Source organism: Phyllostomus hastatus, unplaced genomic scaffold, assembly GCF_019186645.2.
Source record: "Phyllostomus hastatus isolate PE091 unplaced genomic scaffold, TTU_PhHast_1.1 phas_contig_80, whole genome shotgun sequence".
In the NCBI taxonomy this organism is placed as follows: Eukaryota; Metazoa; Chordata; class Mammalia; order Chiroptera; family Phyllostomidae; genus Phyllostomus; species Phyllostomus hastatus.
Genome location: NW_025333960.1, coordinates 9,649,592 through 9,672,716, shown reverse-complemented (window position 1 = coordinate 9,672,716; position 23,125 = coordinate 9,649,592). Strand labels below are relative to the sequence as shown.

Here is a 23,125-nt window from a genome sequence, read left to right as displayed (position 1 = left end):
GTCATGCCCTGACGTTTTCCTTTTTAGGTTTTTTTTTGGGGGGGCATGGGGGAGATTAATAAAACTTCCCTCTTGAGCCTTAATAGCTTTTACATTTCAAATTTGTATGTTATACTGTGGTTTATTCTTCAGACTTTGCAACTTTATATCCTTACCTGGGAGACATGCAGCTCTATATAAAATGAACCAGACCAGAGCTTATGATTTTGAAACTTTGCTGTGTATTTTTGTTTGTTTGTTTGTTTCTGTTACTGTGGAAATAGCACCTGCTAGAGATGAAAAGTCACAAGTACTAAAGGGGATTTAAGGAAAGGACTTTCCACCTCAATCCCATGGTGGTCCGCTTATGACATTACTTCCAAGTGCATAACAAACTCTGAATGTTGCCTTTAAGTGATTTCTTCCTATCTGGCCCCTTGGTTTTCATCAGACTTGCCCTGGTTTCTTTGAAGCCTTTGGCTGGTATCTCTGGGTTTATAATGTATTCAATATATGTCCATCAGTTCTTTCATAGACCTGTATTGGGAAGCCCTCAGTGAAAGTTATGGTGGCCTGCAGGCACAGAGCCCATGTGGCCTGGATTAGCTGGTATATTCTCAGCCAGAAGAAAAATGATTTCTGTGCATAAATGAGTCTGTCATCTCTGTAAACCTCCATCAGAGGTCATATTTTCATGGCTAGTCTTCAATGACTTGTCTTTTACCTGTGGGGGGATAGTGGTTTTAGAAAAGAATCTTAAAATTAATCTGAATGTAACAAGGTAAGAATGATAAATGGCGTGTTTAGTTAAATGTTGCTGGATGTGTAAATGTATCCTTCTTGGCTAATCTCAGAAAAGGACTTGTCTTGGGACCCCCGCTGAAAAATGCTGTAGGAGCTCCCCCTCTTTGTATGTATCAGATGAGAACTATGCATTGTGTATTGGAGGCCAGGAGCAGCTACCAGAGCACTCCAGAACTCCCTGCCTATGTCTAACAGCCTAAATGGATCAGAAGTGGAGGCCATAACCTCTATTTCAGGAAGGCCTTTTGTGGGTCAGCCTATAGCAGCAGGTAAACTAAATGGCTTTAATCTAAAACCATTTCCAAAGTTAATGGCTCTGATGCAAGCAAAGTAGTTGATGGTAATTCACTCTTTTTTTTTAACATATTTTATTGATTATGCTATTACAGTTGTCCCATTCCCCCCTTCTCTCCCGTCCACCCTGTACCCCCTCTCCCACCCACGTTTCCCCCCTTTAGTTCATGTCCATGTGTCATACTTATGAGTTCTTTAGCTTCTACATTTCCCGTACTATTCTTGCCCTCCTCCTATCTATTTTCAACCTACATTCTATGCTACTTATTCTCTATACCTTTTCCCCCCTCTCTCCTCCTCCCACCCCCCTGCTGCTAGCCCTCCATTTCTGTGGTTCTGTTCCTGTTCTAGTTGTTTACTTAGTTTCTTTTGGTTTTGCTTTAGGTGTGGTTGTTAATAATTGTGAATTTGCTGTCCTTTTACTATACATGTCTTTTCTTTATCTTCTTTTCTTAGATAAGTCCCTTTAGCATTTCATAAAATAAGGGCTTGGTGATGATGAACTCCTTTAACTTGACCTTATCTGAAAAGCACTTTATCTTCCCTTCCATTCTAAATGAGAGCTTTGCTGGATAGAGCAATCTGGGATGTAGGTCCTTGTCTTTCATGACTTGGAATATTTCTTTCCAGCCCCTTCTTGCCTGTAAGGTCTCTTTGGAGAAATCAGCTGACAGTCTGATGGGAACTCCTTTGTAGGTGACTGTCCCTTTATCTCTTGCTGCTTCTAGGATTCTCTCCTTCGTTTTTACCTTGGCTAATGTAATTATGATGTGCCTTGGTGTGTTTCTTCTTGGGTCCAACTTCTTTGGGGGCTCTCTGAGCTTCTTGGATTTCTTGGAAGACTGTTCCCTTTGCCAGAATGGGGAAGTTCTCCTTTATTATTTGTTCAAATACGTGCTCAATTTGTTGCTTTTCCCCTTCCCCTTCTGGTACCCCCTATAATTCGGATGTTGGAACGTTTAAAGGTGTCCTGGATGCTCTTAAGCTTTTCCTCGATTTTTTGAATTCTTATTTCATCATGCTTTCCTGCTTGGTTGATTCTATCTTCCTTCTGGTCCACTGTATTGTTTTGAGACTCAGATTCCTTCCTTTCACTATTGGCTCTCCTCCGTGTATCTTCCTGCATCTCTTTTATGGTAACCTGCATCCTTTCATCTAAATTGTGCCCAAAATCAACCAATTCCGTGAGCTTTCTGATCACCAGTGTTTTGAACTGTGCATCTGATAGATTGGCTATTTCTTGGTCGCTCAAAAGGATGAGTTCTGGGGGACTGATGTGTTCTGTTGGAAACATGTCTTTCTCTGTCTCTCCTTTTTCTTTCGCAGTCTGGTCGCTCTTGTTACGGTGGGGGGCGGAGCCTTAGGTGTTCACCGGGGCTGGGCACCCCAGTCGCTAAGATTGTGATGTTATATGTGGGGGCGGGGGCGGGAGCGGGGACAGGAGGGAACAGTGACGGTAGTTCCGTTCTCCTGGGCTCAGACCCCTCTCTGGGATCCTGGGCTGCGAGCTCTGCCCTGGTCCACAATCCCTGCCTCACTGGGTCCGCCAGCCGCAGCTTGTGTACTCAGGGATCACCGCTGCGTTCTTGCGCCCTGGATGGCTGTCGCGCCGATTTCGTGCCAAATTTTCCCCGACCTCCGAGCGCCCGCCGGGCTCGTCTTCTCCTACCAGTCTGGATATATGGGTCTACTTCAACTTCTTGGCTGTCCGACTTCCATTCAGATAAATCCTCTATCAGTTCTGAGTGTTATTCTGTCTGTAAATTATTGTTGTTCTAATCTTGGTTGTGTGAGGAGATACAGTGCGTCCACCTATTCCTCCATCTTGCCAGAAGTCCCGGTAATTCACTCTTTCACAGAATTGTGATACACAGGTTTTAGAAATCTTAGGCAAGAATGACTTTGTAAAATTGCTGGCATTGTATTACAAATAGCTTGGTGCATTGCCTTTTCTACAAACCTCCTTTTCACTTTCTATTAATAATATTTATTGTATACTTGGATAACAGTCCTTTTGGCTGAAACCCAACCCTGAACCTGTTGTAAAGTTTAACACTTTATAGCACAATTTTGGGATTATTTAAAGCCTCACCCAAAAGAGGTGAGCTCGGAAGGACTGAAATGCCCTTAGACTGGGGAGAAGAAATAGTAGAGCCATTTTATCCTGCGTCTTTGTGAGGAAACCGACCAGCTGATATTGAAGAGATTGAAAAGTTGGTCTTTTTCATTGAGATGGACCTATGTCTAACAGATCAGAAGCTAAAGGAAGGGTTGCGTGGCTGGGCCCCTGACACAGAAGATTCAGAAGCTCTGTATCCAGGAAGACTCACCTAAATGTCTTTAAGTGGACCAGAGTCACGGTTGCATTCTTGACTTGATTTGGGTAGTCTTTTTACCTAAAACATAGCCCAATACAGGCCAACACTGGAGGAAAAGGGAGAGAAGTAACTTTTAGGTATTTTTTTTTAGGGTGGCTCAGTATTATTATTTCCCTTGATATAGGGATGGAAATTCATTTCACAGAAATTAGATGGCTTCTCTAAGGCCAAGTTAAAATAATAATAATAATGGCCTAGGCAGGGTATGATGTCAGAATTCAAATATCCTGGCTTGGATTGTTCAGCCTTGGAAGGACAGACCTGGATTGCAGTCTGGGCCCTGCACTTCCTAGCAGTGAGACCTCAGCAGTCTGCACACCGCAGTTCCTCCTCTGTAACACGGAGAACGTAGCAGTACATCCCCAGGACTGATATGAAATGCAAGGTCGTGTAGATAAGTGATTTAGTGTACCCCCTGGCTCATTGGAAACAATATTAGTTGTCATTACTGGGGGTTTTATATGTGAAAGTCATTTAGAAGGGTCATGCCCAGCAATGGCTCCTTCAGGGCCTTCAGAAATCTTTACTTAGGCTTCAGTTCCTGCTGTCGTGCACCAGTGCAGAGAGCTAGTGTGGCATCTGGTCATGCCACATGCTACTCCCAGGTGATTATAGTGTGACAAGTATTGATGGCATGGGTTCTCTGAACTCTCTTGCTGTCTTGGCCACCTTTACCCCAAAGTAATTCTGAGCTCATTTCATGATGATTAATATACTGATAGAATAGAACATTATGTTGATTACTCTGACCCAGATGTGCATGAAAACATTAAAGCTTAATTTCTTTAATCTGATATCTGCTAATGCCAAAAAGTAGTTACTTCCAGAGTATGTACTTCCAAATTTTCAATCTGCAAAAGGACTATCACATGAACCTCTGCTTTCAAGAAGCACAAAGTGCTGCTCCTAATGTCAGAGCCCCTCGTTGCAGGATTAAGAAGCCCACAGGCTGGCCACAGGTGTGACTTGGGGTTCACAGGGAGCTATGTATTACACATAAGAATTTATTATATGGGTTTTTGCTTTTTCTTCAGTGAAAATTAGATGATTACTCCAAAAACTGAATCAAAGTTATTATTATTTTATGCTCAAAATGCTTTGACATAGTAATATATTCAAACTCTAAAATCCAAAGATGAGAATACCAAAGAAATCTACCATAAAATATACATAATTTTTCATCAAATTCTAAACTTAGAATGATGCATATTTCTGAAAAGACTGTTGTAACACCTCACTCACCAGTACTTAAATAACTTTTAGATACTTTCGATGTAGAGTTTATAGAAATTGTTCTGTATTTACAGTAACTTCACACATTCAAAAGCATCTCTTTGAATATAGAGGTAATTTGTTTATATTCAGGTGGTTGGAAAGAATGTAGGATTTCTAGAAGGTTCTCTGTCTTCTGAGCTTTGCAAATGTTAACTGAATTGTACTTTTATAAGCTTTTTACCTCAGAGCTATTAAAGTAAAACTTGGTGTTCAAGGTGAGGAAAAACCAGTGAGCAATAAACCAAATGGCTAACAAGCAGGCCTTTCTACTCATTCAGAAGTCTGCTGTATCTAATACTAGAACTATTCATGTAAATTAGGGGGGCAACTATGAAGTTTTCAGTAATCTGTTCATGTTAAAGAATTTCTTTTCTAATTCAACTGTATTTAAATCCAAACATATCTTAATCATTTTTTCCCAGATTTGTTGGCCATCTTTGTGTATGTACATGTGTGTGTTCAGAGGGCTAACTAGATGGTTTTAACCATCTAGTGATGGTTCAGCTGACTCTCCATGTGATGGAGGGGAAGTGATGTGTATGTAGGTCTCAAGCTAGGGGGCAGAAAGGCACTCATCTTGGTTTTCCAAGTAGGGGGATTCCACCTGAGAATAGGGGGCTTGCCCTTCTGTAGTAGAGACTTCCTGCATCCAGCGGGACCAAGATAGCTTTTATTCCTCTTGTCTTATAAATATACCAAATAAGATTGCCCTAAGGCCTCCCCATGCACCTTTGTGTTTTCTGTACAGTTGAAAGAGATGGGCCATGGGGTTATTATTATCCAGGTGCCCATAAAATGCCCATGCTAAAATGTACTAAGAGAGCAATAATGGTTTTGAAATGTGCCTTCAAGGGGCGGAACAGGTCGTAGAAAATATAAAATCTTCTAAGTTGGGTATAAGCACATCATGCAAAACCCTGGAAAGGTTGGAATACGTCAGCCGTGTCTCTCCCCAGGCACGTACTGTGGGGGAGGGGCAAGATAAACATGCACATGGTTATTTGTGCTGTTAGTGGAGCAGAAAGGAGGAGCAGTGATTCCATCTCAGAAGGCCATGGGGAAGCCTTTATAAACAGTTAAGTATTTTCTTTTGGCTTTCATTAATTAAATCTTAAAAGTTTCCCTGACCCCATGGCTACATTTGTCATATATATGACCTCTGAGTAGCTACAAGTCAGAGGATGGCCAGCCTATGTTCCCAAGAAACACAAGGCCTCTATGCATTCCCTGTATTGCAATAGCCGTCATTCAAACAACAGCACACACAGGTGCGGGTTTGTATTTTGTTCTGTCTGCATCCCTAGCCAGAACTTTTGACATCTGAAGTCACACAGAGTGTTGTCTTGGCAGCCCTGGCCTCCAGGGCTCCCTGTAGCTTCCTGCACCTTCTTCTCTTCTGCTTCAGGTTCCCCTAGCACCAGCCCAAGTCCTGGCCTCCCTCCTATTCCAACAAACCTTTAGCAGTCCCAGCCCCAGGGGCTTGATGGCAGGCAGGGGTACCTCCTGGCTCCACGCCCATTGCCAGTGGCATCTTGGAAACAGCCTAGCACCACCTTGTTTTCTCTTCTGACCAAAAGAATGCCCTTACCTGCAGTGGCAGAGCCTACACCCATATTCCCATAGGTGGTGGAAAACCAGCGGCTGTTCAGCGCACTGAAGACCTTGCTGGAGGACTTGCGCTCGGAGCTGCGGGAAGACGAGCATGCCCGGCTGCGGCTGCAGCAGCAGTACGCCAGCGACAAGGCTGCCTGGGACGTGGAGTGGGCCGTGCTCAAGTGCCGCCTGGAACAGGTACCTGACCCCCCAGCCTGTCTCCCCCAGGACAGGTGGAGAGGAGGCAGAGTTACTCCGATCCACAGTGACTCTCCTCTGAGATAAAGAGGCTCTGAGGAGAAAACCAGGAGCAGCTGCCTGCTATCTCTTCTTCAAGTTCCCAACCTTTCCAAGGCACCTTTATTCCCCTCATATTTCTTCTCCCAAATATTAAAAATGGTCAGCACTTTAGAGGTAGCATTAATTTTTCCGTTCCACATTGAGCAAGGTTGTGTTTAGCCCCATCAAAGGACTGCAGTATGAGGTGGTAATCAGAGTGCACTGACGTAATTCAGACAGGAGCTAAGCAAATGCAGATTGTAGTTTAGTTATTTCTGAAAAAGGTAAATACACGCTTTCCTTTAGGTTTCTCCAAATACTGGAAAGAGTGGTAGACTTCCCGTGACATGACCCAGAAACCTAATCAGCCTCAGTATCCTATTCACCCTAGAAGACATGGAGGCCCAGTAGAAGTGGCTGGTCTCAGGCCACAGAGCCTTGAGTGCTCTGTGGAGGGGAGAGTGGGTTCCTGCCTTCATGATCCAAACAGCAGAACCTGCAGGGAGTTTTTAGACCCTGGCATGGTGGTTAAGATCAGACCTGGCCAGAAACATTCTTTTCTACATTTTCAGAAACATTTTCTCCCTAGAAATCTTAAAAGCGCTGTCACTTCCTACATAGTGTCCACCTACTCAGATTGTTTCTCCAGGTTTCTTCCAGCCACTTGATTGTGGTAAGGGAGGACAGGTCTCTGCATCTTTGATAATCTATTCTCTAGGCCCTCTTTTGAGACAAACCATAAAGTAATTAAAATTTTATGTCAATTGGGTCAGTCCTGCATGGGGAGAAAAAAAAACTTCCCAGAAAGGAGACATCTTCCAAATGGTCTTAATAAAAGATGAAAGGAGTTGTCATGTCCAAGGAAAACAGCTCTCCTGATACCTACATGTCCACCTGCATTGCCACCTGGCTCAGGTGAGCAGTGGTGTCAGGTTCATAGCCCTGGGAAGAGCAGAGACACAGTCTTTGCAGAGGACGCTGCAAAGCACAGGAAAACCAAAGTGCCAGGCGAGGCTAGTCAGATGACAAAGCCAGTGACCCAGTTACTAGTCCTGCCTACTGCCTGGCAGCAGACTCTTTCTAGAGTCTCCGTTTATGTTAGGACACATCCTGAACAGTCAGCAGCAGAGGAGAAATGAGTAAAAACACTCTTTGATGAGCTGCTTTCAGACCAATTAAAAATATGGTTATGGGAGAAAAAAAACCTAAATATTTCCAAAGACCTTAAGTGTAGCTAAAGAACGGAGGCAAAATCTTTGATGCCGTCCAGTTTCAAAACACTTCATCTTAATGTTTTGGAGAAACCTTGCATCCACCCACATGTTTGCTACAAATAAAGCCTCAGGGAAAGTCATTAAACACCAGGAAATGATGCTAGGACTTGAAGCCTAGAAGGCAGGTGGTTATAGATAAGATTCATCTTCTGCCCAAATCATTTAAGAAGTTTCTTAAACATTTGCAGCCCAGGAAGCAATGAATGTGGGTGGATACTGGTTCATTTATAATAATCGCATCTTTACCCTCTTCCACTTGAAAGCAGAACAGGTGAATTCTACCAACATTCAAGTATTTTCTCTCAGTGAAGGCCATGTTGAGTCAATTCCCAAATCTGTGACTCTTTCAACTGACTCCTAAGTCAGACCTTATTCTAAATGCCAAGGATCCAGCAATAAGTAAGGTATTTCTTGACCAGGTTTGCAGTTCCATGGGAGACCCAGACAAGTCCTGTAATTCTTAATAGTGTGGGAAGTACCCTGCCAGGCCTGTCCACAGTGCTGTTGGTGAGTGGAGACATGCAGGGCACAAACCTCAGCTCAAGGATTTAGGGAGGATTGTTTGTGAAAGTCCTGCTTAGAATGAATCTCAGAGGATGAATAGGAGTGGGTACATGGAAAAGGAGGGAAAGGATATTTCAGACAGAAAAGGAATATCATGAAGAAGGGAGCATGCCATGTCTGTGGAGCTGCACCTACAGAGACAAAAGAATGTTCAAAAAATTGAAATGATAATTCTCATTTTTATCATGGCATTAAAGCATTTTGGTTTGCTTTTTAAAAAGTTACTTTGGATTCAAGGTAGAGAATGGATTAGAAACCAATAGGATTGAATGGATTAACATGGGTCCATGGGATCTGCTGAACTAGAATAGGAAAAAGATACATCATATGTACAGTAATCTTTAACTAAAATTTCTTATGTTCTCCAACAGTAGTACACATCCAGTTCCTTCTGCCTGTCTTCTGCTATTGCTGTCATACCGTATACTTCTACATGTACTATAAATACACAGTACTTTGCAACTATTTTTGCTTCGTAAACTCAGTGATTTTTCTAAAGCAATTGAAAGTAGAGACAAATGAGTTTTACATTGTATTTATTTATGTCATTTTCAGTGTTTTTCATTTTGTGTGTGTGTGTAAAAGAGCATCTGTTGATATCATATTCCTTCTGCCTGAACAGTTTCTCTATCATTTCTTGAAGTGCAGGCCTGCTGGCAATGATTTTATTTCTCAATTTTTATTTACTAAAAAATACTGTTTTCCTTTATTTTTGAAAGGTATTTTTACTGAGTATGTAATTTTATTAAGGTTGCCATGTACCCCCTTCAGCATTTTAGAGATACTACTCCATTGTCACCTGACTTGCATAATTTCTAAGGAGAGGTCTGTTGTCATTCATATCTGTGTGCCTCTGTATCTCTGTATGTGTCTTTTTTCTCTGCCTGTAAGGCTTCCTCTTTGGTTTTAAGAAGTTTGAATATTATATTTTTAGATTGGAATCTTGTTTGTTTGTATTTGATACTTAACCTCCTGTATGTTTAACAAATATATATTGTAGATGCCTAAGTTCTATCACTGACTCATCACTAGGTTCCATGTTGGGGCTAAGAATATAAGACAGACACTTACCTATCCTCAAGTAGCTTTACAGAAGGGCATGTAAGAGGTGGCGGTGACTCAGTAGGGAAGTAGAGCTGAGAGGCAGACTATGAGAACTTGGACATTCTGTGTGACTCTGTCAAGTGTTCATAATTAGAACTTTAAAAATGAAAATTGTGCCCTGGCTGGTATGGCTCAGTGGATTGAGTGCCAGCCTGTGAGCTAAAGGGTCACTGATTTGAGTCAGCACATGCCTGGGTTGTGGGCCAGGTCCCAAGTTGGGGGCATACAAGAGGCAACCAGTTGATGTTTCTTTCCCACATTGATATTTCTCTCCCTCTCTTTGCCTTTCCCTTCTCTCTATAAATAAATAAACAAAGTCTTTAAAAAATAAAAATAATAAAAATGAAAATGGAGTCTGCCATGGGATTGCTCAGATCTTGGTTTAAACATGTTTCCAGGGATAATACATTAACATTCTGGCATTTTCTTCTCTTACTAATGTGAGACTTGACAGGGACTAAGTTCTTACATTTTTTTCTCCTTGACAGCTGGAAGAGAAAACTGAGAAAAACTTGGGAGAACTGGACTCTACCACTGACAGCAAAGGGGCATTCAAGAAAGAGAGGGAAATCCACCAGAAGCTGCTTGCTGACAGTCATGGCCTGGTCATGGACCTGCGCTGGCAGATCCATCACAGTGAGAAGAACTGGAACCGGGAGAAGGTGGAACTTCTTGACCGCCTGGACAGAGATCGACAGGAGTGGGAGCGGCAAAAGAAGGAGCTCTTGTGGAAAATAGAACAGGTAAGGAAGCACCCAGACACCAGAGAAGAGAGTGGGGACAGCTAAATTCACTTGGAACTCAGAGCATGTAGAAGGAAAAACAGTCAGATTGCTTAGAGGTCCTCACTATGTCAGAATGTTTTGTGGGCTTCCAGAGGAAGAGAAAGAAAAGAAAAAAATAGAATTTTTAATATTGGAAACATGGGCTCAGCTCTTTCATTACACAGATCTTTTCTTTGCAAAATTTGTAGGTAAATTCCCTGTGTGTGTATATGTGTGGTGTGTGTATGTTCTGGGAGGTAACTTTTTAAAGGAATGTAAACTCCAAACTTGAAAGATGAGGTTATTTCAAGTCTTATAAAGTGATTTCTGCAAACAAGCAAGTTAACTTTTTAAGTTTCCCACTAACGATGTGGTCACTGTGACTGCTCCAACCTGAATGGAATTATTGTCCATTAGTAAGGAAATTGCTGGATTAAATTGGAAGCCAGGCTGTTTGCACCTGCTGTGCATATTACTGAGCTGTAATTAGACAGGACCATAGTCAGGGGAAGTAGCTGGTGGCTCATCACCTTTAGCTAAACAAATGATTCAGAAACTCAGATTAATTTAGGAGGAGCGGGGGAGTTGTTTTTCCGCCACCCAGATCATCATTCTCTGTGTCGCATCAGCCTTAGGACAGATTGCGTAGTTGTGGCTGTGCCTGAGTGATGCACAGATTACATTTTTACGTTAAATTGATGAGGTTTGGAATTCCTCCCTGGTCGGATTTTTACATGGCATACATTTTATTTCAGCTTGTCATACTCACAAATTCATGAGGCCTCAAGGAAATGTATTAAATCAATAAGAAACTGAGTTCAGGAAAAATAACCTCATTATTTATTACAAACACTCATACTGCCTGCATTTATATGGGAGCCTTTAAAAAATGTGCTCAGTCATCCCTAGACATATGGTACCTGTGTTATGCAGGTACAGCGGCAAAGGTTGATTTCTGCATACTGTAGCGGTGAGGAAGGGAAGACAAACTGAAAAAGACCTGGAGCCTTTAGCTCAGAAAGTCTCGAGAAGAAGGAAGTGCACTGCAGATAGGAAGGAGCTGAAGTTCCTCCTAGGTTGGATTACTCACACAACTGAGTCACCTTATTGATATTTGATATGGCTCATTTCAAACATCCACAAATTCTATCTAAGGAAAGTTGTCCACTTCCTGTTCAACCTAGAAATGCCAGCACTTGAGGAGGATCTTCTGTATTAAGTCCCCTTGTGCTTGTGCTCTATTGAAGGGGTCAGTGGAAATTGTAGGAGCAAAGTGGCGTGTGTTCCTAAGAATGGTCACAGATTTACTGTAGCCAGCTGTAGCCAATCAGTAGTGTCACTAACCCTGGGCACCTTGTTACCAGGGAACTTCCCTCTTGGCCTTCCCTCCAGGGTCTCTCACACTCCTGTACCCCAGCAAGGCCATCCGGATCCCTGCTCTTCTGGGTCCCTTTTGCCTGTTTGCTGTAGGCTTGTTGGTCTTCTATAGCTTCATTTTGGAAGTCACACCTTGGATATAAGTTAAGCAAGTCTTTCAGGGTTTTATTTTACTTTTGGGAATGAGGAATTTTTACTAAAGAAAAAATTGATAGTCAGCTTTCAAATAGTTAATGACCAAAGGATGAGCACTCGTCTCATATTAAAAATATATTTTAGAAAGAGAAAAGGGGCGGGAACTGAACCCCACGTCCAGGTTGCCAATACTGCCACAGTTCTAGTGCTGACAGCCCAGAACATCAGTCTTCAAGGCTGACGTCTTTGAGTGTGGTGGGTTCTGGGCACTCATCTGTTTCTGGAATCTGTGTGTGTAGTGGATCCCACAGGCTTTGTGCAATGACTTCACTGCTCTTTTTAGAAGAGGGTTTGTTGCCAGTAAATGATGCTTCAGGTATGCAGTTGTGACTGGCCTTTTCCCCAAAATATTCAAGATTTTAAAAAAAGATTTTACAAATCTCACTGCCCAATCCTGACAATTAGGTACAGCAGTTATAAACATTCCCTGAAAGAGGCAACTGGATGACGTGTGTGTGTGTGTGTGTGTGTGTGTGTGTTGATTTAGTTTATCAGTAACTGGATCGCTCACTCATGTAACTTTTAGTAAGAGGTAAACAAGAATGAACATTCTTCATAGTGTATCCTCCTGATATTTGACTACTTGGTAAGCCGTATAACCTTGACTTGGATAACCTAATATAAATGCTAAAAGAAGTAACACTAAATCCATTTTCCACTTTCAGAACACATGTTCCATACTTGCTTGGTGTCATTGAATTCCTACATAAGTTCTGTGCCCATGAGAGAGACATTTTTACATGATGGACGAATCTGGGAGTGTGGTTAAGGTCATACAACACAAATCTATCTTACCAGCCTTTCCTGACTCAATTCAAACTTGACTGGGTGACTGTTAACGTTTATGGAGTCACAATGCTTCTCTCCTTAGAACTATTAAATTCCCAATTAACATGATGCTGGTACAGGAGTTCCAGCTCTAAATAGCTAAAGGAAAGTTCATTCTCCTCCCAGTAAATTCCTTAGATCAGGTGTCTCTACAACATGAAAGGCCCTTCTTTTATTTTTTTTTTAAGATTTATTTATTTTCAGAGAGAGGAGAAGGAAGGGTGAAAGAGGGAGAGAAACATTGGCGTGAGAGAGAAACATCAGTTGGCTGCATCTCACACACCTTGCAACCCAGGCGTGTGCCCTGATTGGGAATTGAACCCATGCTCAATCCACTGAGCCACACCAGCCAGGGCAGAAAGGCTCTTCTTTTAAAAGCCACTCACAAAGTGATCTTTTTTTCTTCTTTTGACCAGTTGAGATGAGATGACATTCTTCATGGCTTATTGTTTCCTGTATCATTTGAAATGCAAATCTTTTAAATTTTCTATTTGTATTACAAGTTGCTCTACTGCAGGGTTCTAAGTACAGGATTTGCTGGTGCCTGGTTTGAAATGGCTCTCCTAGGAAACCCTAGCCTTTTAAGGACCCATTATTCTATTACAACACCCCAGAGGCATCTTAGCATCAGATACTTCCAGCTCAAACCATTCCAGCTCATTTTTAGGAAACCTAACACCAGCTTTAGTGCTTCTTGCTCCTGGCTGCGGGTTTATTTTTGAAATTCCACTTCACTGAGTTAGAGCTGCTTGCTCATAGCTCTCCTCTCTAGTCATTCTTCCCCCTCTTCACACACACCCTCAGTGCACATTTGCAGTTTCAGTTGTGATTCTTGCATTTTAATTTCTTACCCAAATAGCTTGGAGATGATCATGTGTTGAAACTAAATTGCGCTGACATGCATAAGATAACCATAATAGAAAGCTTTCCTTTTAATTTTTTTAATTAAAGAAAGCATTTTGCATCTTTAAGAGAGCTGGGAAGAACTGTCATGGGGAGGGAGGGGCAGAGAGCAGAGGCAGCAGAGTGGACACCCCAGAGGGATGTGTTTCTTCCCTAATGCAGGTGTGACGCTGCCTCAGACTCTGACACGGAAGCTCTGGTGGCTTCAGTCTTCCTCCGCCTCATAAAATGAAGATAATACTCTAAGACTTCTGTTCCACCACCTCAGAAATTACTAAAAATAAGCAAGTCCTTTGGTGGTACGCAGGCTATACTTATAGCCAATTTGTGAATGAAGGCTGAAATTGGGGCACAATAGTGTAGTTTAGAAAAGATGCTTTCTTAAATAAATGTGCTTCTAAGGGAGTTTTAGGGCTTCCTGGTACTGTCCCAGCACTTAAGGATTGAAAATCTATCTCTTGCCACCCCTTCAGGACAAATCCAAGTGTCACTTTAATCACTCAGATAATTTACTTATTCAAAAGAGCAGCCACCATGGGAAGTGCTGAGCCTGTTGATCAGTAGAGACCCCATGAAGGCTGTGCAGATGGAAGTGTCCTCAGGCCTCAACTGTGCTTCCTGTGCATGTTCGACGGGGAGGCAGTGACAAAAGCTTGGTGAGGAAAGCTTGGCAGGGTAGAGGGGATGCCACCCGTTAGGACTTCTGCTACGGCCCCTCCAAGGAGAGGAGCGAGAGCACCTTCTCTCCCTACATTTCCCCAACTGTCCCTGTGACTTTGTCACAGGTGTGCACAGGTGTGCACAGGTAACCAGGTTCTTAGTGATCGAGGACAAAGAATTGAACCGAACACACAAAGTTTATAGCATAAAGAAAGAGGGGAGGTTTATTAAGTGATAGTACATACCACAGGACACGGGAGTGAGCCAGCTCTGAGCAGAGGAAAAAAAGGGCACGTGGGCTGGGGGATTCTATTCTTATAGGGGCAGAAGCCCCCCTGCTAGTCTTTGGCGGGCTTTTCCTGCGCAGGTACAAGGAGTTGGATTTCAAAGCTACTGCACATGTGTGGTTTCCCATGACTTTCTTGATTGGCTACTGGAGAAGGGAGTCCCACAATGTTATTTCATTATAATGATATTATAATGAATCGGGGTAGTGCGCAGGCGCATTCTATGATTCAGAGTTATCCCAGAAAACAGGAACAACCCGTCTTAGGGGGTCTTTGTCATGTATAGGTGTTTTCTACCTCAGCCCTGCGGGGCCTCTGGAGCTTCCTTCCTGACTACCTCCTGCCTCAATTTCACATTGACATCCTTCCTGACCATCCTCCATAAGATCCCCGTGCTGTAAACAGGCACGGTGGTTGTCAGTGTGCCCCAGCCCCAGAGGGCAGGCCCGAGGGAAGTCAGTAATGGTTCCACTGACAAACAGTGTGCTTCACTAGGGGCTGGGCCCTGGGGCCCCTTCTTGACCTGGGAGGGCAGGATACTATCCCTACTGATAGATGAGGAGACTGAGCTGAGAAGAGTTGGGGACCTTATTCCTGAGAGCAAACCTGCAAGCCACAACAGTGGTTCCAGTTCTCGTCTTCCGAACTGCAAGTGGTCCTGTGTTTTCCCCACCAGTGCTTCTGGAGCTTCCCAAGTCAGGCAAAACAAAAGTATGACTTAAACATGTGTGTCTTATGTTTATTGTCAATCATTCCGGGTCTTAACTACCTTAGAGCTAAGTTTCAGTCCTCTTAAGCAAAGTCTAAGTTGTTTCTGGCACCCAGTGGTTCAAAAAGTTTGGTCACTTGGCTTATATAAAAGACTCTTTCCACATGAACTGGAAATAATACTCTGTTACTAGAAAACTCGGCTGGTTAAGAAAACCAAAATTCACCCTCAGAAGTTTGCTGTCATTGATGGTTTTCCACTGAGTATACCTTACATTTGGAAAGTAATTACCAAAAAAAAAAGTTCTAAGTATGTTGTTTAATGTTAGGTTTTCTTAAAAAATAAATGTATAGTTTCCTGTGAACACAGTACACCAAGTTATATACAATAACATAGATTCTTGTCAGGAGGAGTTGACCTGTATGTGGTTAATGTGGTTAATGCAGATTTTCAGTCCAAACAAAAGTGTGATTTTTTTTTTGTACAGCATTTGTAATGTTGGGTTAACATTTTGAAATCAAGGTCAGAACTTAAATAATATTTATGTCTCAAGGTCTTTGAGGCGTGACCTGTGGATTTGCAGAAGGACTCATCTGTAATTCCAAATTGCGGACAGACTATATGGTCTTAGGAGAGTGATAGACAGAAAAGTGAGACTACTTGTTTTGATTTTTAAACCCTCAAGTTGCAGAAAGAAAACAGTCCCCAGAGAGGTGGAAATTTCCTCTGTGATCAAAAAGAAGGCGGCAGCCGCTCCTTTGCGCCCCCGGGAAGCCCCTGCATGCCTCGGCCTATGGGGATGTGGCCCTGCTCCGACTCGGACTCCACCCCTTTTGAAGACCGGCCGCTCTTCAAGCTGAAGGAGTCGGACAGGTGTTCAGCCCGGGAGAACCTCTACTTGGATGCCCTGTCTTTGGAGGAAGAGCCAGAGGAGCCTCCAGCCCACGGCTCCCAGAGGGAGTTCAGGAACTGCCTCCCTGAGGTTGGCCTGGGTTTCGGGATGCAGTTAACCACTGTAAGACCCAGGGGTTGTCAGGAAACCCTGCCACGTGGCAGGCAGGCTCCGGGGCTTAAGTAAAAATGAAAGTTTCACAGTGCCAAGAGCTTTGCTTGCAGGCCCTCACCCCAAACTCCTAGCTTGTGCTGTGGTCAGTTTTACTTTGCCACTTTGTCTCAGGTTTGGAAATACAGGGCTCATGTCCTGTGTAAACAAAAAGGCCTCACAAATGGCATATCCAGTGAAACACATAGGAGGAAATTGTAGATTTTCAACTTAACTTAAGTTCATAGCACAGTCTTCTGATTCTAGAAAACTGATTAATGACAACAAAAAATGTTTGTTTTAAAGAAAATACCTGATGTTTGGAAACTGCAAATGTCACTACACAATGGCATACCATAAACACTTTATTCTGCACAAAGGGAAAATGACCCAGCACTTAGAAAACTCACATAAAGTCTATGAGCAGGTAGACAAGCTAAGGTCTGGTTAAGCCCTTTTTAAAACTGGGTTTTAAAAATTGATTTTAGGAATCATTACCTGTAAGTCCATTTAACAATTGCCGTTCCTGACATTTAACCTGTCCCAAGCACTGAATAGACTGAGGAGAGTTCACATCAATAGTATTGTTGAAATGTGGGGAAATTATACTCAGTCACATGTCAGCGAGGTCAGGTGCCCTCTTGTTAGCAATAGATAAACCAAGTTGATATGACATCACCAACATGCCACCATGTTTGATCTGTCGACAGTCTCACATAGTCCAATTTCATAGCAGCTCAGAGGCAGCCCTGGGTCGGGAGACTGTCCTGGTGCTGCTCTGCAGGGGCCTGGACCCTGTCTGATCTGCATGGCAGGCCATGCTCACTGGGGGAAGCACACCAGGCTGTTTACCCTGCCAACAAATAAATCTCCCTTATCCAGGGCTTGCTAGGACCCTTGTTCCTTCTTCAGGTCCACGTCAGCTCGTCAGCTCGAGGGTGTGTTCTCAAGTCGGCCTATGTTAAGGTTCTCTGTCAGCGCAGCTCTCATTCTTCTTGAGCAGAAGTCACTGTAACTTTGTCTCTGATTCCAAATCGCGATGTTTAAAATTAAGGGGGTATTCAAGCTTAAGAATATCAAACCAAATTCTATAGAGAGGCTTAGACCAAAGGATAACAGCCTCCTAACTTACTCTTTCGTCCTCATCTTCTTGTCTCCCACCTTCCCTCTTCTCATGTACATGCACACACTCACACAATGCGTGCACACAGGCAGACCCAGGTCATTACAAAGCCAGATTTGAAATTCACGGAGTCAGTGAAGTCCTTTGAGGAAGCACAGGAGCACCGCTTCTTCCTCCATGACAAAGTTTACACACAGTTTATCACCAGTTTTCTCACGTGGGTTCCTCCCTGGACTGCTGAAGCTCCAACAACTCGTCACACTATGGGTTATGATTTTATTACTCTACTCCAAAGGCTGAGGGGCAGTAGCACCCTGGACCAAACTTGACTCTGTGGGCGTTTTCGGTGGTGTTTTCCTAGGGCAGGAGAGAAAATATATCACTTAGCACAGTGAAAGCTCCTGGGCAACCAACATTCACTGATTCAGACGAACTTATGTCTTCTTTCCAGGAAGAAGAAAATCACAAGGGAAATCTTCAAAGGTAAGTGAGACTGATGAAAACAGTAGACATCTGAAATAAAATCCTCTTGTCTTAAAATCTTAGCTTGTCACTGTGGCCTGTTGTAATACTCTCTTCAAAATGACTTAAAATAAGACTTCTGAATAAGTACTTGCTTTATTGTTTTTAATTTAATAAATAAGGTATTTCTTATTGTTAACAACAAAAAGGCCAGAGGTGTGCTGTGTCTGTGTGCTGGTGTTAGAGTGGAACTTTTGCAGGTCCAGTTGTATATTGTACATACAAAGGGATGGTTGTGTTGGGTGGTGTTCGAAAAGTCTGTGGGAACCCCTGTCCTCTAACTTCAAGTCTGGGAAAACTCCCTCTTGATAGGCTGTGAGACATGGTCCTGGACATTTGAAAGCTCTGTTGGTAGGATTTATTAAATATTTCCTGGCAATAATCTTCAAAGTGTAGATATACAGTAGTTGATGTTGATGTTAGTGATCACATATTTTGGGACATATGTGTAAGAGGACATTTCTGAAAAGACACATAGAAGCAAATTTGTTTTAATGTAAACATTAAAAATACATAGCTGAGGGGAACATAGATTTCTCGTAACAACCCTCCCCCCCCACCCCCAGCCCAACACAGTCTTTTTCTTCACAGATGAACATGTATCATTTCCACTACATAACGACTCTCCCCTGGGCCATTTGGTGTTTCCAAATCTCCTCACCTCTGGTTTTTCCATGAACTTCATGTTCAGGAATTTCTGTCCCCTTCCTTTTTACCCCTTTATCAGATTAACCCAAAACCTAGAACTGCCCCTGGGACATTTCTGTCCTTCACACTCTGTCCTGTCTCTCCTTCTCAGATGGTACAGGGCAGCCCTTGAGAGCTCAGGCTCAAGAGCCAAATGGTCTGGGTTCAAACCTGCTTTGGCCTCTCACTAGCCATGTGACCATGGCTGAGTTTTGTAACTGCTTTTTGCCTAAGTTTTCTCATCTGTGAACAGGAAATATTTAGATTGTTTTTACAGCCCATGTGTGTTACACATAAAGCAATTCCTGGCACAGAATAAACAGTAAACAATGTGTAGGTATCATTACATCTGCCTACTTTCTTCCTCTCTTAGCAGACCTCTGTGCACTGTAGCTTTTTATTATTTTGATCTTAATTGTTTCTGTTAAGTTCAAAATGAATCCATGCTTATAAAATTTAAACAGTACCCAAATGTTCAAAGTAAGAAAGTGCATGTGTCCTCCCCACCATTCCCTTTCCCTCTCACTTCTAGCAGTGTCGTGTGCTCCCTCCATACTTTCTTCTCTGCATCTTGACATGCCTGCACCTTTTCCAAATGTATCCTGGTTTTTGTAGTTATTGTTTTGTTTCACTGGATTCTACTAAGGTTAATGCCTTCCTTTCTCTGTCTACATGGTCTCTGTTGCACGGTCTATCCAAGCCCTAAAGGCAAAGTCCCCGCATGGGTGCCAGTGATTTGACTCAGTGAGTAGCTCCTCCATGGGCAGAAGTGGGGGTAAGATGAGCTGCATCCAGAAAGTATGGGAGGGTCAGGACTGCAGCATCTGCAGAGCACTCCCAGCCCCAGTATTCTGAAGCTTAAGACCTAGTCACAAATCAACCTAGATATTTATTTCCAGCACTTCTTATAGGCAGCTTTCTGTTATTCAGCAGATGTTAGACCATTGGTAGATTGTTTCTGACAAAAAAAATACCACTGACTTTTGCTTTCAGTAAGTAATAACAGGGTGGAAAGCCTAATGGTGGCATTTTAGCCTGGTCTTTTACCCAGTGACAAGGATCACAAGAGCATGTACCCTGCGGTGAGGGCAAAGCCACAGAGAGCTTTGCTGGTTCTGTGGGCCAGTCCATGTGGTACACAGACCCCAGTTCTGGTCTCACCATCATTAATTGGTCCTACAGTGGAGAGGCCCATGGACTTCGTCAGAGACCCAGGGCTGGGGCTAGTCTAGAGACCTATATACTCAAGCCTCTGTCTGGAGGTAGGTGGATATTAGTGTGTCCTATGAGAAAATATTCTAGTTGCAGAGACAGTGAGTGAGTCTGCATCCACCTCACCTCCCCACCACCCAGTCCGGAGGGATTCCAGGTGAGAGGGTCCAGGGCCTGAGCCAGCAGGCAGAGTCAGCCCCAAGCCTCCTCCCTGGCCACCACTTCTTTGCCCTGGGTGGGCTGGCAAGCTGCCTGAACACTTCGGCAACCCCCTATCTTAGCACCTGCCCCAGCCTGTAGGAGGCAGTCAGTAAATTCATGCCAAATAGAAATATGTTGAATTAAAGTGCTGATACATTGAAAAAAATCTACATCCAAATCCATGTCTGTCAGGCAGGAACTTACCCATAACTGATTGTTGCTTCAGCTCACCTGTCTTCTTCACCCCACCTGTCTTCTTCACCCTCCATTGTGTGTGCGTGTTTGCGTGCATCTTCCTTTTGCCCCAAACATCCAGGAGGAGCAAGAATGAAGGGAAGGCTTGACTGTAAAAGAGGAAACAGAAATGGCAGAGGAGAGCTGAGTCCTGCTGGTGGATGTGGGCAGGGCCAGATGGAATTTCTGTTTGAAATGGTATTTGGAAATTTATTTGCCAACTTCATTACATCTTCCATTTGGCCCTTGGAGATTATTAGTACTTCAAGTCAATAGAGAATGAAACTAATGGGTGAAAAAAACTTCAGATGATAGTTATTTTGTTGTGGTATCTACCCCACCCCCAATACCACTAGCTGGTTTTGGATTGGGACTGTGGTGTGTTCATGTCGGTAGCATGGGCACCTGACACAACGCTTGGAATTCAGGGAACTCCCAGGCAGTTGGGAGCTGAAGACACCAGTCAGTAGAACACAGGTGCAGAGCAAGCCCACAGCCAGGTTTCCCTTCTTACTGTGGAGCTCCACGGGCTAAAATGAAACATCCAAAGCGGATTAGGAGCTTAGCTGTGCCTGCCCAATTGCCCATCCTTCCATTAGTTCCCACAGTGTTGAGGGTTGGTTGCATTACCTTCTGACCAATACAAAGCTCCTGGAACAATTCCAGAGCCATAAAAAGCCCATTAAACATCTATAGAGTCAGCTCAGGAGTGAACACCGAGCAGCTTGAGAATATTCTAATAGTTCTGGCAGAGACTGACCCAAAACAGGCACTGCTCTGGTGGGCAGGCCACACGTGCTGTGCTGGGTCGAGGTCGCAGGCCAGCGGGCTCCCTGGCTGGCAGGCAGCTGACACGTCTTCTCTCCACTTCTCCCAGGGCCGTGTCCGTGTCTTCCATGTCTGAGTTCCAGCGCCTGATGGACATCTCTCCCTTCCTGCCAGAGAAAGGCTTGCCTACTGCCAGCAGCAAGGAGGACATCACTCCACCCCTGTCCCCTGATGATCTGAAGTACATCGAGGAGTTCAACAGCAAGAGCTGGGACACAAGACTCCCAGGCTCCTGGGCAGACAGGACTGAGGAGGTGCGGGCAGAGAGCAAGGCCAGTGCTGAGCCTTTCCCTGACTCCTCTTGGTACCTCACCACGAGTGTCACCATGACCACAGACACCATGACCAGCCCAGAGCACTGCCAGAAGCAGCCCCTGCGAAGCCACGTCCGCACTGAGCCGTCCGGGGTGCGGGTGCTACACAGCCCGCCTGCAGTCCGCAGGGTGGATAGCATCATGGCGGCAGGTGCTGAGGGCGTGGGCCGGCTGGAGACTGAGGGCCCGTTTTCTACAAGCAGAGCCAGAGGGGGCGCAGGAGACACGAAGGGGGGCCCCTCAGAACACATGCTTAGCAAGTGGCCTTGTCCCCCTTCCAGGCACCCCCGAGACTACATGGAGGGAGGGCTGCACCCCCTCGATAGCACCCTCTGCACCCCCCTGGGTTTCACCTCCCCACTGCACAGCCTGGAGATGTCCAAGAACATGAGTGATGACATGAAGGAGGTGGCCTTCTCTGTCAGGAATGCCATCTGCTCTAGTTCCCCGGAACCCCCAGTCAAGGACATGGCCTGTCAGACCAACGTGTCCCGGACGACTGGGACGCAGACTGTCCAGACCATCAGCGTCGGCCTACAGACCGAAGCCCTGCGTGTCAGTGCCATCACCAGCAGCCCCCACAAGTGTCTGACACCAAAGGCAGGGGGTGGTGCCACACCTGCGTCATCTCCATCCCGCGGCCTCAGGAACAGGCAGGTGGCCCCCGCCATCGAGAAGGTGCAGGCCAAGTTTGAACGCACATGCTGCTCCCCCAAGTATGGGTCTCCTAAGCTGCAGAGGAAGCCCCTCCCCAAAGCTGACCAGCCAAATAACAGGACCTCGCCAGGGCTGGCCCAGAAGGGGTGCAGTGAGTCAGCCTGGGCCCGCTCCACCACCACACGGGAGAGCCCTGTGCACACTGCCATCAACGATGGCCTCTCCAGCCTCTTCAACATCATTGACCACAGCCCGGTGGTGCAGGACCCTTTCCAAAAAGGGACGCGGGCTGGGAGTCGGTCTCGTTCAGCAGAACCCCGGACAGAGCTGGGCCCAGGCCAGGACACCAGCCCCAATTCCCGGGGACAGTCACCCAGCCCTATTGGGGTTGGCTCAGAGACCTGTAGGGAGGAAGGGGGAGAGGGCACGCCTGTGAGGCAGGACTTGTCTGCTCCCCCTGGCTACACATTTACTGAGAGTGTAGCCCGGATCCTCAACAAGAAGCTATTGGAGCATGCCTTAAAGGAGGAGAGGAGGCAAGCCCCGCACAGCCTTCCAAGTCTTAACAGTGACAGCCACATGGGAGAAACAGTCAAAGCCGAGCCAGGGTCCATTGAGGTAATAAAAGCTGAGTACTCTACACCTTCACCCTTCCAGCTCTTCCATTCACACGTTGGGAAAACAAGTTTAAACCTGGGACTGTACTAAGTCATTTCATTTCAAGAATTCTGGTCCATAATATAGGTTCTTGTGAGCTGGGGAGATGCTGGGTTTATGGGAGAATGGAACAGGCAGAAACAAACCCTGAGCTACTTTTTAAAAGTGATTCAGATTCTCTGGTCTAAGTGATGGATGCTCATCTGTTTATCTGGGCTTTTCACTAGGGGGTCACAATTTGCCATTTTTCTGGGTGAATCCATCCTAGGGGTGCACATATGTAAAGTATGGGTGAGTCATGCTGGGGCTGTGGGAATGCTCCAGGTCTGTACAGGCGACAACAGGAGAGGTGTACTGGAGAGGGCTTGGAGAGTAGGTTTG

At 44.6% G+C, this 23,125-nt stretch overlaps 1 protein-coding gene across 10 annotated transcripts in view; it reads left to right on the top strand.

Moving 5' to 3' along the window:
* Positions 1-23,125, top strand: part of MTCL1 (microtubule crosslinking factor 1) — a 139,823-nt gene that overhangs the window by 110,728 nt on the left and 5,970 nt on the right. For 9 of the 10 annotated variants that reach the window (XM_045850136.1, XM_045850132.1, XM_045850131.1 and 6 more), the window contains 5 exons: positions 6,354-6,521; positions 10,033-10,287; positions 15,953-16,249; positions 17,884-17,915; positions 21,166-22,705. In XM_045850136.1, the coding sequence (XP_045706092.1) occupies positions 6,354-6,521; positions 10,033-10,287; positions 15,953-16,249; positions 17,884-17,915; positions 21,166-22,705 (2,292 nt within the window). The remainder of the gene's footprint in view (positions 1-6,353; positions 6,522-10,032; positions 10,288-15,952; positions 16,250-17,883; positions 17,916-21,165; positions 22,706-23,125) is intronic. The other variant, XM_045850139.1, reaches the window with a different exon arrangement.